Below are 12,103 nucleotides of genomic sequence, written 5' to 3'. Positions count from 1 at the left end.
GCATTTTTGTAGACTGAAAAATAGGGTGCTAATGATTCTAATCTGGGCTATTGCCAAATTCAAAATAAAACCAAATTAAACATAAATAACGCCAAGAATATCAATTAGGGGTATATCCAGTATGTAGGCTAGGCCTATTTTCAACATATAAACTATGCTGTCTCGTATTAAATGTTTCGGTGTGAGGAATCATCATTCATTTTATTACCATTTTTGAAAAAGTAAATGTACATTTTCATTAGTATTATTACTTTTTTTCTACTTTTTTTTTTTTTTTTTTGCAATTCACAGGCTAAAAAAAAAAAAAACGTCAGCACAAAATGTTTGCTGGGAGTTTATTCCCTGTACCCTGTCAGCGTGTACTTTAGGGGTTGTTATAAATCCGCTTTAGCCAAAGTTGAGAGTGTTTGTGTGAACCCTCTTTTGGTGGATTAGCAATACTCTTTCTCTGTAATGGAAACTGAGGTGGCTGGTGCTAGCGTGGTCAGTTTAGTGAGTTTGGATTTGTTTTGCTGAACAAGCTGATCTGTCACTTTGGTGGAAAGAAAATGCTTTTTCATGGCTTGAGAATTACACATTAAGCAGTGTTGTGTTGGCACCTCATTAGGAGACAATGTGGATCAGCGCAAATCAATTAAACATGGAAAAAAGTTTACAAAGTGTGGTAATGGTGCAGTCAGTGGACAACGTTATAAATTTATACTTAAAAGTTTAAATTCAAGTTCGAAATTGTATTGTTACCCAGCTTGAAATACCTACTTTATAAATAATAAATGGTTTTAAAACTGAATTGCTTACTCTTTCTTTTTCATTATAGGCTAGCTAGTGTATGGTTTTTCCTGAGGAAGCTTTTCTTTAATGATTTCAATTTGACTTAGAAAATAAACAGTAAATCCTCATATTGCTGACAAGGTGAGTTTGTAAGTTGCTAAATGTAGTAAATCATTTAAGTCCCCTTAAGAATATGTTCATGATAATCTTTTTTGTGACCGACAATATTTTGTCACCATACGCAGGATTATACTGCCTCCTGCTGGATATAGTTATTCATTAAAAGTGATTTATCCCAGTTATTTTCATAGAGAGACAGTAAAATAAAGGTTATTTTAGCGCCCTCATGAGATTCTATTCTATTCTATTCTATTCTATTCTATTTGTTTATTTATTTATTTATCATCCCATGTCTCCCCAAATCATTTAAAAAATGACTTCATAACCACAAAAAAGTGAATCTTTCCTATACATTTCCTTAATACATTGGATAAAAGTACAAAAAAGTCCTGGTTAGTCGTAGAGAAAAAGTCGAAAGTATTAGACAATTCAAAAATAAGATAAAAAGTCGAAATTAGGACATATGTGATTATGAGATAAAGTCAAAATTCGATGGGTTATTTCTTGACTTTTTAATCTTATAACTTAGAATGTCACGACATTTTTCTTATAATTATGACTTAATTACGTCATAAAAAGTCATAATTATGAAAAAGAGGTAGCTTTTTTCTTTTTAATGTGGCGGAATTGGGCTTTAAAAAAATACAGATGGTCAGATGCTGAAATGGCAGAAACAGAAACCTCGTGATTCTTTTATAGTGGGCGGCTTGTTAACAGGTGTCGTGACAGCTCCCTCGTGATTCCCTCGCTGGCCAAACTACACACACCCACAGCGAACCATCAGCGAACAAATCAAAACAAGCAAACTTGAACTTCCTTGTTTATCACGTGTGCCGACTCTGCCGAGGGAAGCTCAAGCTGCAGAATTGCAGGGGGCTATTAGTGCAGCGGGTGTACTCATAAACAAGCACAGCCAAACTAAATCAATTAAATAACAATTATTCCATGTCTTAATTATATTAATTAATATTTAAAATAAGGTTAACAGACGTTTTATTTTTCTTTAAAAAATTAAAGATGCATAACATTATCCGTGTCCCACTTACATCATGGTACATTCCGCCCTGAAGCTGATTTGATTTCCCGCACCTCCTTCCGCATTTGAATGACTGAACCTTTGGAAACCTTAGCGGATAGACAATGAAGCTAACGTCGGTTCCTAATATTTTGGTTATATCTTTATTTATTTTCTCACAGTTTGTTCGAGGGGTAAGAATCAATGCGGTTGCTGCACTATACTTCATTATAAAGTGTATCAGGCTGTTTTGAGATTTACTCATTACTATATATATTTGCAGCTGGAGGATTGCAGAAGTGGAATGTTTCCACCTAAAGGACCAACGTAAGTTACTGCTGTTACTCCTCTCATATGTCCAATTATTTGTGCTCCTACATTTCATATACTTCTTTGTGGTCTTGTCTGATTATCTGATTTGATAACATGTTCAACTTCTCTTGTCATTTATCTAGGTTTAAAGGTAATGTGAGCTGGTACACTGTAAATCTCGATTTACCCCCTAGTGAGAGATGGACGCAAGTGATAAAAGATAAAAACACAGAGGTAACTGTCTGCTTAATATAATGCATTAACTTTTAGGGGTCGGACCTTTGTTTCTGTCAGTATTGTATATGTTTATAATACTGATTCTCTGCTGTCTCATGTCTGGAGGATGCAACTTTCTTGTGTGTCTTGTGTTTCCTGTGATTGTTTTTACACCATTAACAACATTAAATCATGTTGATTTTCAGTTGTTCTCAATGGTACAGTCAATAAAAGACATCGCCAAGGGCTTTTTCCATGGAAAACTTATTGATTTAGTTGACGAGGAGCTGGTAAGCAATTAAACGTATGAACAAACTCAGACATCTATAAAAACTTTGGATATTTTGATTGTGTATAATACAGTACTGGTCAAAAGTTTGGAAACATTACTATTTTTAAAGTTTTTATAAGAAGTCTCTTATGTTCATCAAGCTTGCATTTATTTGATTAAAAATACAGAAAAACAGTTAAATTGTGAAATAGTATTAAAATTTAAAATAATGGTTGTCTATTTTGATATACTTTAAAATATAATTTATTTTTGTGATGCAGAGTTGAATTTTCAGCAGCATTTTTCTGGTTTTCAGTGTCACATGATCCTTTAGAAATCATTCTAATATGCTGATTTATGATCAATGTTGGAAACAGTTGTGCTGCTTAATATTTTTTTTTATAACCTGAGATAGTTTTTTCAGGATTCTTTGATGAATAAAAAGTTAAAAAGAACAGCATTTCTTTAGAATAGAAATCTTTTGTAACAATATACACTACCATTCAAAAGTAAAAAAAAAAAAAAAAAAAAAAAAGTTTTTGTTTTTTTAAGAAATTAGTACTTTTATTCAACAAGGATGCGTTAAATTGATAAAAGGTGATGGTAACTATTTATATTGTTAGAAATGTTTTTATTTTGAATAAATGCTGTTCTTATGAATAAATGCTGTTAACATTTTATTCATCAATGAATCCTGAAAAAAGTATGACAGGTTCCATGATTTCTGAAGTATCATGTGACACCGAAGACTGGAGTATTTGCTGATGAAAATTCAGCTTTGCATCACAGAAATAAATTACATTTTAAAGTATATTAAAAAAGAGAACCATTATTTTAAATTGTAAAAATATTTCATTATATTACAGGGTTTTTTTTATGAAATAACTCCAGGCTTGATGTGCATAAGAGACTTCTTTCAATAGTGATGTTTCCAAACTTTTGGCTGGTAATGTACAGTATATTGATATTTTGTTATTTTATATATTTCTCACTGTTTCATAGCCATTGATTGTGGACACACTTCCACACCCTTTCAATGAAGAAATTAAGGGAATAGCAGCAGTTTCTGGCATCCCTCTGGGTGAGATTTTTCTCTTTTGATTATTTTTGTTATTCTTTACATTTTATGTAAAACTTGACAATATACTAAACAATGTAAAATCAAAGAAAACACAAACAACAATGGTGCAATCCATCAAAACAAAGGCACTCACTAATTTAGCTAATAAAAGGACCCCAACTTTAATCTATGATTTACATATATATTTTATTTTATTTTATTTTTTATACCCCTCTAGGTGAGATTACGCTGTTCAATATCTTTTATGAGGTTTTCACTGTTTGCACATCACTTGTTGCAGAAGACTTTAATGGTGAGAAGATATCAATCAGTTCACATAATGTTTTTGATCAAATTAAATGACACATTTAGGTGTTTTATTGTGTATTTTCTTTCTTCTTTTTGTTCAGGAAATATTTATCATGCCCGGAATTTGGACTTTGGACTATTTATGGGGTAGGATGTGTTTATTTGCCAGATATTTGAGAACACATTGAATTTTCTGCAGCATGCATATTTTTCAAATAAAGTCATAAGAATTTTTTTTTTTTATGAAGGTGGGATCGACAGAATAAAACATGGACTTTAACCGAGAAGCTTAAACCTCTTGTGGTGAATGTCAATTTCGAAAGGAATAACAAAACCGTGTTTAAATCAACAAATTTTGCCGGATATGTTGGCATACTCACTGGAGTTAGACCTGTAAGTGAATAAACATTAAAAAAAAGATGATGGATGTGTTTGTTTAAATGTAAAGCAAGTAACTGTTTTACTTGTTTAGGGTGAACTGACCCTAACAATGAATGAGCGTTTCAACTTTGATGGTGGTTATATTGGTAAGATTTTATTCAAATGATCTTGACAATTGAAATCTAAGTGTCAAGTGTATAAACAGTTCTGCTTGAATGTTAAACATTTGTAAATAACTACAGTATACACAACAGTATTAATTTCTTCTCAAGATTAGCTACAAATCATGGGTACAGCTAGATGTTCTTGATGGTTGACTGGTTAGATAACATCGTGAACTCTCACAGGGATTCTGGAATGGATTATTGGCAAGAGAGATGGAATGTGGATGGGTTTTCTTACTCGCAAAGTCCTGGAAAATGCTACAAGGTACATTCAACAACACTTGCATAACATGAAAGCACAACTTCATTGATTTCGATGTCTTAACCAAGAGTCACATAGTTCTAAGTCACACAGTGTTATTGTAATAACAAAATAACATTATCAGAATAAGAGAAATTTACACAGTAGTGACCAGCATATGAAAATTGCCTTTATTCAAATAGTATTAAAAATGTGTTTTAGATTTTGTAAGCTAATTATAATTGTGTGTGTGTGTGTGTGTATGTATATGTATGTGTAGCTTATATTCAAAGTAAAAACAGGAGAAAACTAATAAGCAGCCTATTTTTTTTATTTTTGCTCTCAGTTACGAGGAAGCCAAAGCCCAGCTCTCTCTGACGAAACTGCTAGCACCTGCTTACTTCATCTTGGGTGGTAACCGAACGGGACAGGGTTGTGTGATAACCAGGACTAGAATAAACACGTTAGACATCTGGGAGTGAGTAAATCATATCACATTTCTATCTGCAATGTTTAAAACTGCCCTCTGAATTTGTTGTTAATGTTGGTGATGTTTAAGACTTGATATGGACCTTAAGAGATGGTACGTCCTGGAAACGAACTATGATCACTGGGACAAGCCTATGATCTTAGATGACCGCAGAACACCTGCAATGAAGTGCATGAATCAAACCACACAAGCGGTATGTGGCATTTTGTTTTAGAAATAAAATGGCTTTGTAGTAGCAATTTGGAGTAGTTGAATTAGTTTACAAGCACTTTTAAAATGAGCTCAATTTGTAACTGAACTTTCATAAAGACATGTTTAATAATAGACAACAAAAAAATCCCATTTTTAATTTCCACAGAAGATTTCTTTGTCATCTATATATGATGTTCTGTCAACAAAACCAGTTCTTAATAAGGTAAGTCTGTCTTTCAAATGAGTTAACAAAAGCCTCAAACTATATATGTCATGCTTTTTGTTTTAATTTATTTTATGGTATGAGTAGGAGAGTGTTTGAAAACATTTCTGCATCAAATGGTCAAGTGTTGTATAAAGTCGTAATGAAGCCATTTTCTGTCCTGTTTTCACAGTTGACAACCTACACCTCATTAATGGAAGTGTCAACTGGAACTCTGGAGTCTTATATCAGAGACTGTCCAAATCCATGTACACCGTGGTGATCTGCCATCACCTCTGAATGAGCTGAGGCGTCAGGCATAATATTATGGAATACTGTTCTTGATCTGTTATTACAGGGCCAATGTGCATGTACAGAAAGGAGTGTGTAAAAAAACGTAATGGTCGCAATTCTATGAACTTTCACATCTGTTCTCATGGACACGTCTGTTATAACTTAGAACTTTATATTATAACTATGTATTATAACTATAATTAGGACTGTTTTATCACTGCAACACTTTGTGAAAATCATAAATGTTTCTCTTGCATAACAAACTTTGAGTAACCATACATTTTAAATAGAAATGTTTTTGTGTGTTCTTTGATCGGTTTAATTTAATTTCAATAAGTGTTGCCTTTTTTCTATGAGGAAATCAATTTTTCTGAAATCCTTGGTGATGCCAAAAAGTATTTTTGTAATTTATAATTGTTAGTGTTTCTTTCTGGGAATGTGTTATGTAAATTCCGGAAATATTTTTTTCAAATCTAATATATAAATCTGGTAATTCTATAATAAAATGTTGCTAGTCATCTTTTCAGCATCATTGCTGGTCTAGAAAAAAAAAGAGCAGATTTACTTTTACTTTTGTTGTGTATATGCATGTCAATATGGAAGCTTGTTTCCGCCACAAAATAAAAAATTTTAAAAGATAATTGCGACTTTTTATCTCACAATTGCGAGTTTACATCTCACAATTCTAACTTTTTTTCTCAGAATTGCGAGATATAAAGTCAGAATTGCGTGAAATAAAGTCGCAATTGCGTCTTATAAAGTCAGAATTCTGACTTTTTTTTTCTCACAATTGCGAGTTTACATTTCGCAATTCTGACTTTATTTCTCAGAATTGTGAGATATAAACTCACAATTGTGAGATATAAAGTCCAATTCTAAGGAAAAAAAAGACGGACTTTTTTTTTTTACCTCAGAATAGTTTATATCTCACAATTCTGACTTTATAACGCAATTGCGACTTTATATCATGCAATTCTGACTTTATATCTCCCAATTGCGACTATTTCTCAGAATTGCGACTTTATATCTCGCAATTGCGACTTTATATTTCACAATTGCGACTTTCTCAGAATTGCGACTTTATATCTCACAATTGCGACTTTATTTCTCAGAATTGCGACTTTTATATCTCGAAATTGCGACTTTATTTCTCAGAATTGCGAGATATTAAGTCAGAATTGCGTGAAATAAAGTCGCAATTGCGTCTTATAAAGTCAGAATTCTGACTTTTTTCTCGCAATTGCGACTTTATATCACGCAATTCTGACTTTATCTCACAATTCTGAATTAATAACACGCAATTGCGACTTTATATCATGTAATTCTGACTTTATATCCCCAATTGCGACTTTATTTCTCAGAATTGCGACTTTATATCTCGCAATTGCGACTTTATATCTCAGAATTGCGACTTTATATCTCGCAATTGCGACTTTATATTTCACAATTGTGACTTTATTTCTCAGAATTGCAACTTTATATCTCACAATTGCGACTTTATATCCCACAATTGCGACTTTATTTCTCAGAATTGCGACTTTATTTCTCGCAGTTGCGACTTTATATCTCACAATTCTGACTTCATATCTCGCAATTGTGAGAAAAAGTCACAATTCTGACTTGATATATCGCAATTGTGAGAAAAAAAGTCAGAATTGTGAGATAAAAAGTCGCAATTATTATTATTTATTTATTATTCAGTGGCGGAAACAAGCTTCCATGTGTATGTCTACCATCAGCACAAAACATGCATTATTTTTGGGTGAAACATTCCTCTCTCTATCAATGTGCTTCACACATGTTTTTCCCATTTTGACTTTATGGGTGAATCAAATCAGGTATTTGTTCCTGTGGATCAGACATTCTTTAATCATCATTGTTCTATTTATTTTTAAATAAATATCCTCATGTTTTATATTCAATAAATATAGTCTATACATAAATACAAGTTACACAGCACTCTGACTTTTTCATTTAAAATAACTTCTTAACTGGAGTGTCATTAATTTGTCCAAATTTTACTTGAACAAATTGAAGGTCAAACTTCCCATAATTTTCACTTTCGTGGAACAGTTTTAGTGTTGTTTTTGACGTTAAATGTTTTTGGGAGCTGTTTGTAGTTATCTGCACATCTGTTTTGATCCAAAGTGACTCAGCCCAAAGTAGTGCACGTCCAACCACAGGAAATTTGGTCAGGCACCAGAACAGACCTCAGGAGCATTTGTACAAGCTGTTGAGTCTGTAGTTTCTTCTTTAGTGCACAAATTGAACTGAACACGAGATCACTTGGTGTCGATCTTTCATCTTTAAATACGACATTTAATGAGAACATCTACGATGGCAGTTTTGTTCATCATTTGGATGCTTTGTACTCTGGATTTGTCAAACTCTGTAAGTGACTTACAATTCATTCTGCTACTTTCTTTTGTGTTGAAATTACCTTTAGTTACAGGTAAATTAAAAAGTGTTTATTTTATGGTGAATTTACAGCTGTCATTCTGTGTGTCGTGTGCATTTAGGCACCTGACGAATGTGACGATGAGATAGAGCGTCTTCGAGCGGAGATTAAAAATTTGGAAGTTCGCCATTCAAAGCAACATCAACTTATTCAACGATTAATGAATCTCAACCAGATGAATGAACGTTCCCAAAAAGAGGGCTCGATTTATGACATGGGAGACAAACAGTACATGGGTCAAGGCTCTATATTATTTTATTAAGATATGGTGTGCACTGTCCTTGTATAAATATGTTGTATTTGTCTGATTATAACGGCACAAAGCAGCACTAACAAAAATCAATCTGCCATATACAGATTGTGCTCAGATCTTCAAAAATGGCAACATGCAGAGTGGATTTTACATGATTAAACCACTGCTGAGTCCAACCCTGATCAGAGTGTACTGTGATATGACAGAGGGGGGTGGATGGACAGTCTTCCAGAGACGCTCAGATGGCAATCAGTCATTTGACCGGTATGGAAAAGTTCATTGTTGTGACTGTGAGAAGAGATGTGCTTTTAAAAAAATTAAGCATGATTATTTTTTTTTAGAGATTGGAATGATTACAAAACAGGATTTGGTGACATGAAGTCTGCTAATGGAGAGTTCTGGTTAGGGAATGATAATCTCCATTATTTGACATCTCAAGGTGAGTAAATCTATACATCTAAAATGCATACAAACTGAGACAGATGTAATGCGTGTTATCTGAATTAGCCTATTATATCAAGGAGATGTTGAATGCTTGATTCTGATTGGCTGATGAACGTTCTAAGGTGTGTGCACAGCTAAAGTAGTTCCAGGCAGGTCTTGACCGGATTACAGTTCCATATATACTTCGCCAAATGATTGCAGTTATTTCAAAGGTCCTTACAGCCTAAAACTGGGAGATGATGAGTGGAGGCTGAACAGAGGAGGGATGAAGGGCCAGGCCCGTGTGGCAGAAGTAGATCTAGAGAACAAGACGGAGCCGGCAGTTCAGGAAACCATGGAAGCAATCACAGACAGATGACAATGGTAATCACTGTGAGACCACCGCACTTGGCGGCGCAGAGACCACCGGGATCAATTTTGCAGCCACTCGCACTGACCTCAGTTGTGGATCCATCACACTAGCGGTCAGTCTCGTTCATCCCGGGACTGGTCCAGTGATCGAGAAGATCTATGGAGAACCAATCTCCACAGCTGTTGGAGCATTCACCCCCGAAAAAATCCTCAGGGGAAACTTGATGTGTGCTGGTTATGACATGAGGAGACTATGGCATGGCGGCCATGATGTGACAAGACTATACTGCAGGATTGCAGGATTCCTCATCTGATATTCCCACAGTAAATGAAGAGCCACTCAGCATTAGGGCAAAGTCAATGTATTCAATGTATTCCAGGGAAAAATGGATCTTACCCTCTGGGATCCCCAAAAGAACGGATTTGTTTAAACCCGCACGGAATATGTCATTAAAATTATCATGATTTCATTCAAGTCCACAGTGCAACAGTTTACATAACTTCTCTACATACTCCTCTATGGTGAGGTCACCCTGACGAAAGCACAAGAGGCGAACTGCTGGTTCATACCTTTTCTTTTGTATGGTCTTGTGTTCTGTCACGCCACTGGCTTGACTTGATAATCCACAAAATATGCTTGACGCAGAAGAATGATGAAAACACATTTAACAAACTCCAGGAACCAAACAGAGATACATACCAGCACGAAACATTAACACAAAACAAAGAACAGACGAAGACTGAGGGTTTCAAGACACAAGATGACAAGGGGCTAAATGAAGGACAGGTGTAGGTGATTAGATGACATGGTAACAAACAAAGATAACTATGGAAACAAACAAGATTAAAATGGAAACAGGAACTAAATCACAGGAACAAAAATAAAACAAATAAAAGCAAATAAATATAACAAACAATATTTGTCTAATAATTTAACAGCCCGTCGTCAATTATTTCTTATATTATATTATATGACAATAGATTATTTGTCTTTCAGTTTTTTCACTAAAACACCTTCTGTTACACAGGTGATTACACCCTGAGAATCAGTCTGGAAGACTTTGAGGGCAGCTACCGTTTTGCAGTGTACAGAAAGTTCAGAGTGGATAATGAACAGGTTTTTATTTATTTTTATTAATCTCTTCATATTGTGATTAATGGTGTGTGAATGCCCATGATGAACCAACAGGTGGCTTGTGAAGTTTCTAATAAATCAATATTCTATTTTCACTAAGAACAAAAAGAAGGGGTTACACAATATCACAATTTTTATACTTCATTTTGTGATCTGAATGGTATAATATCTGTGTGCTGTTTAATTGGTCAACGTTTAAACTATCTCATTTGTCTTTTCAGAACCATTACCAGCTCCAGTTTGGTGCATACACAGGAAATGCAGGGGACGCTCTCTCTGGCAGTTATCATCCTGAGGTCCAGTGGTGGGCCAGCCACCAAGGAATGAAGTTTAGCACACGAGACAGGGATAATGACCGCTACGACCGCAATTGTGCTCAGGAGGACAAGGGTGGCTGGTGGTTTAACAGGTTTACGTCTAATAACATTGACAGAGCTTTTCACATAACAATGACAATTACAACACAGGTCATTTTTGTGTATGTAGGGCAGTTCTTCTCAAGTAACCACATTTCTAGTTCGTCACATTTTTGTATGTTGTTTCACCTGTATTCCTCTAGATGTCACTCTGCCAATCTGAATGGATTTTACTACCGAGGACCCTACAGCGCAGTCACTGATGATGGAATAGTGTGGTACCCATGGCATGGCTGGTGGTACTCCCTCAAATCTGTCCAGATGAAGATCAGACCAGCCATTTTTGAGCCTAATGATGTTTAACTCATGGATCTGACATCTAAACTACGAAGGCGATGAATTAGTGGATGATGGCAAATAATTGCAGTCCATATTAGTAGTCCAATTCTTAACTATTTACATATGTAGTTCAAAAAGCTATTTTACTGCATGTAGCGCAATAAAAATTTCAACACATCCTTGTTGCATCATTGTGTGTTCTATCACAGTATCTTTAATTTGATTCATTTGAAGAAATAAATAAACATGTAAAAATAAATCAAAAGGTTTCATTTAAAATAGCATTTCTTTAAATTATGAATAGAATATAGAATTTAACTGCCACAAAAAAATTGTAACTACAAAAATACGTTTTCTTTCTCTTCATAAATTATAGCAATATCTGTCAAGGTAGCCTAAATGTAATTAACACCTAATGAATATAATTCAGTTCTGCAGAAATCGCAAAAATCTATAGGCTAAAGATAAGTGTTTTAAATAAATAATATAATGTATTCTATAAAACTTTATTAGTGATTTTATATGTATAGGGATCACATTTTAAGTTAACTATAATAGCTATAGCCTGATATAATAACAAAAAGCTGAATGAAAACACTTTCAATACTTTAACTATTCAGACCATTCACTAAATATTGAAACATGGTTTAGATGTGCCTAATTTTCTTTCATGTAGCCTATAGGCCTAGTGAGTGACAGTACACTATAGCGGCTCGTGTCTTTCCTGCA

The 12,103-nt window shown here is 34.2% G+C and overlaps 2 protein-coding genes across 2 annotated transcripts; both read left to right on the top strand.

Annotated features, from left to right (window-relative positions):
- Positions 1-1,952: 1,952 nt before the first annotated feature.
- asah1a (N-acylsphingosine amidohydrolase (acid ceramidase) 1a) lies at positions 1,953-6,677 on the top strand. The gene is made up of 14 exons (XM_081382312.1): positions 1,953-2,100; positions 2,190-2,233; positions 2,362-2,452; positions 2,641-2,724; positions 3,708-3,786; positions 4,004-4,078; positions 4,176-4,221; positions 4,323-4,467; positions 4,547-4,601; positions 4,803-4,884; positions 5,207-5,338; positions 5,420-5,543; positions 5,709-5,765; positions 5,938-6,677. Exons 1-14 carry the CDS (start codon positions 2,032-2,034, stop codon positions 6,025-6,027), a joined length of 1,173 nt encoding a protein of 390 aa, XP_081238438.1. The 5' UTR covers positions 1,953-2,031; the 3' UTR covers positions 6,028-6,677.
- Positions 6,678-8,217: 1,540 nt separating this feature from the next.
- On the top strand, positions 8,218-11,551 carry fgl1 (fibrinogen-like 1). Its single transcript, XM_081381992.1, has 7 exons — positions 8,218-8,429; positions 8,558-8,732; positions 8,854-9,013; positions 9,091-9,188; positions 10,573-10,661; positions 10,901-11,088; positions 11,239-11,551. The coding sequence occupies exons 1-7, from the start codon at positions 8,361-8,363 to the stop codon at positions 11,396-11,398; spliced, it is 939 nt and encodes a 312-aa protein (XP_081238118.1). The 5' UTR covers positions 8,218-8,360; the 3' UTR covers positions 11,399-11,551.
- Positions 11,552-12,103: the final 552 nt, after the last annotated feature.

The sequence above is a fragment of the Scardinius erythrophthalmus genome, assembly GCF_964197995.2.
Source record: "Scardinius erythrophthalmus genome assembly, chromosome: 13".
In the NCBI taxonomy this organism is placed as follows: Eukaryota; Metazoa; Chordata; class Actinopteri; order Cypriniformes; family Leuciscidae; genus Scardinius; species Scardinius erythrophthalmus.
Note: the sequence above shows the minus strand (reverse complement) of the source record. Positions and strands in the feature narration are given on the sequence as shown.

What these genes read in the sequence shown, in the direction of transcription:
- asah1a (XM_081382312.1), top strand. Translation starts at nt 2,032, where the DNA reads ATGAAGCTAACGTCGGTTCCTAATATTTTGGTTATATCTTTATTTATT. An exon ending in TTTCCACCTAAAGGACCAAC is followed by an intron (nt 2,234 to 2,361) that starts GTAAGTTACTGC and finishes TCATTTATCTAG; the next exon opens with GTTTAAAGGTAATGTGAGCT. An exon ending in TACTCACTGGAGTTAGACCT is followed by an intron (nt 4,468 to 4,546) that starts GTAAGTGAATAA and finishes TTACTTGTTTAG; the next exon opens with GGTGAACTGACCCTAACAAT.
- fgl1 (XM_081381992.1), top strand. Translation starts at nt 8,361, where the DNA reads ATGAGAACATCTACGATGGCAGTTTTGTTCATCATTTGGATGCTTTGT. An exon ending in GGGAGACAAACAGTACATGG is followed by an intron (nt 8,733 to 8,853) that starts GTCAAGGCTCTA and finishes TGCCATATACAG; the next exon opens with ATTGTGCTCAGATCTTCAAA. An exon ending in TCAGAGTGGATAATGAACAG is followed by an intron (nt 10,662 to 10,900) that starts GTTTTTATTTAT and finishes TTGTCTTTTCAG; the next exon opens with AACCATTACCAGCTCCAGTT.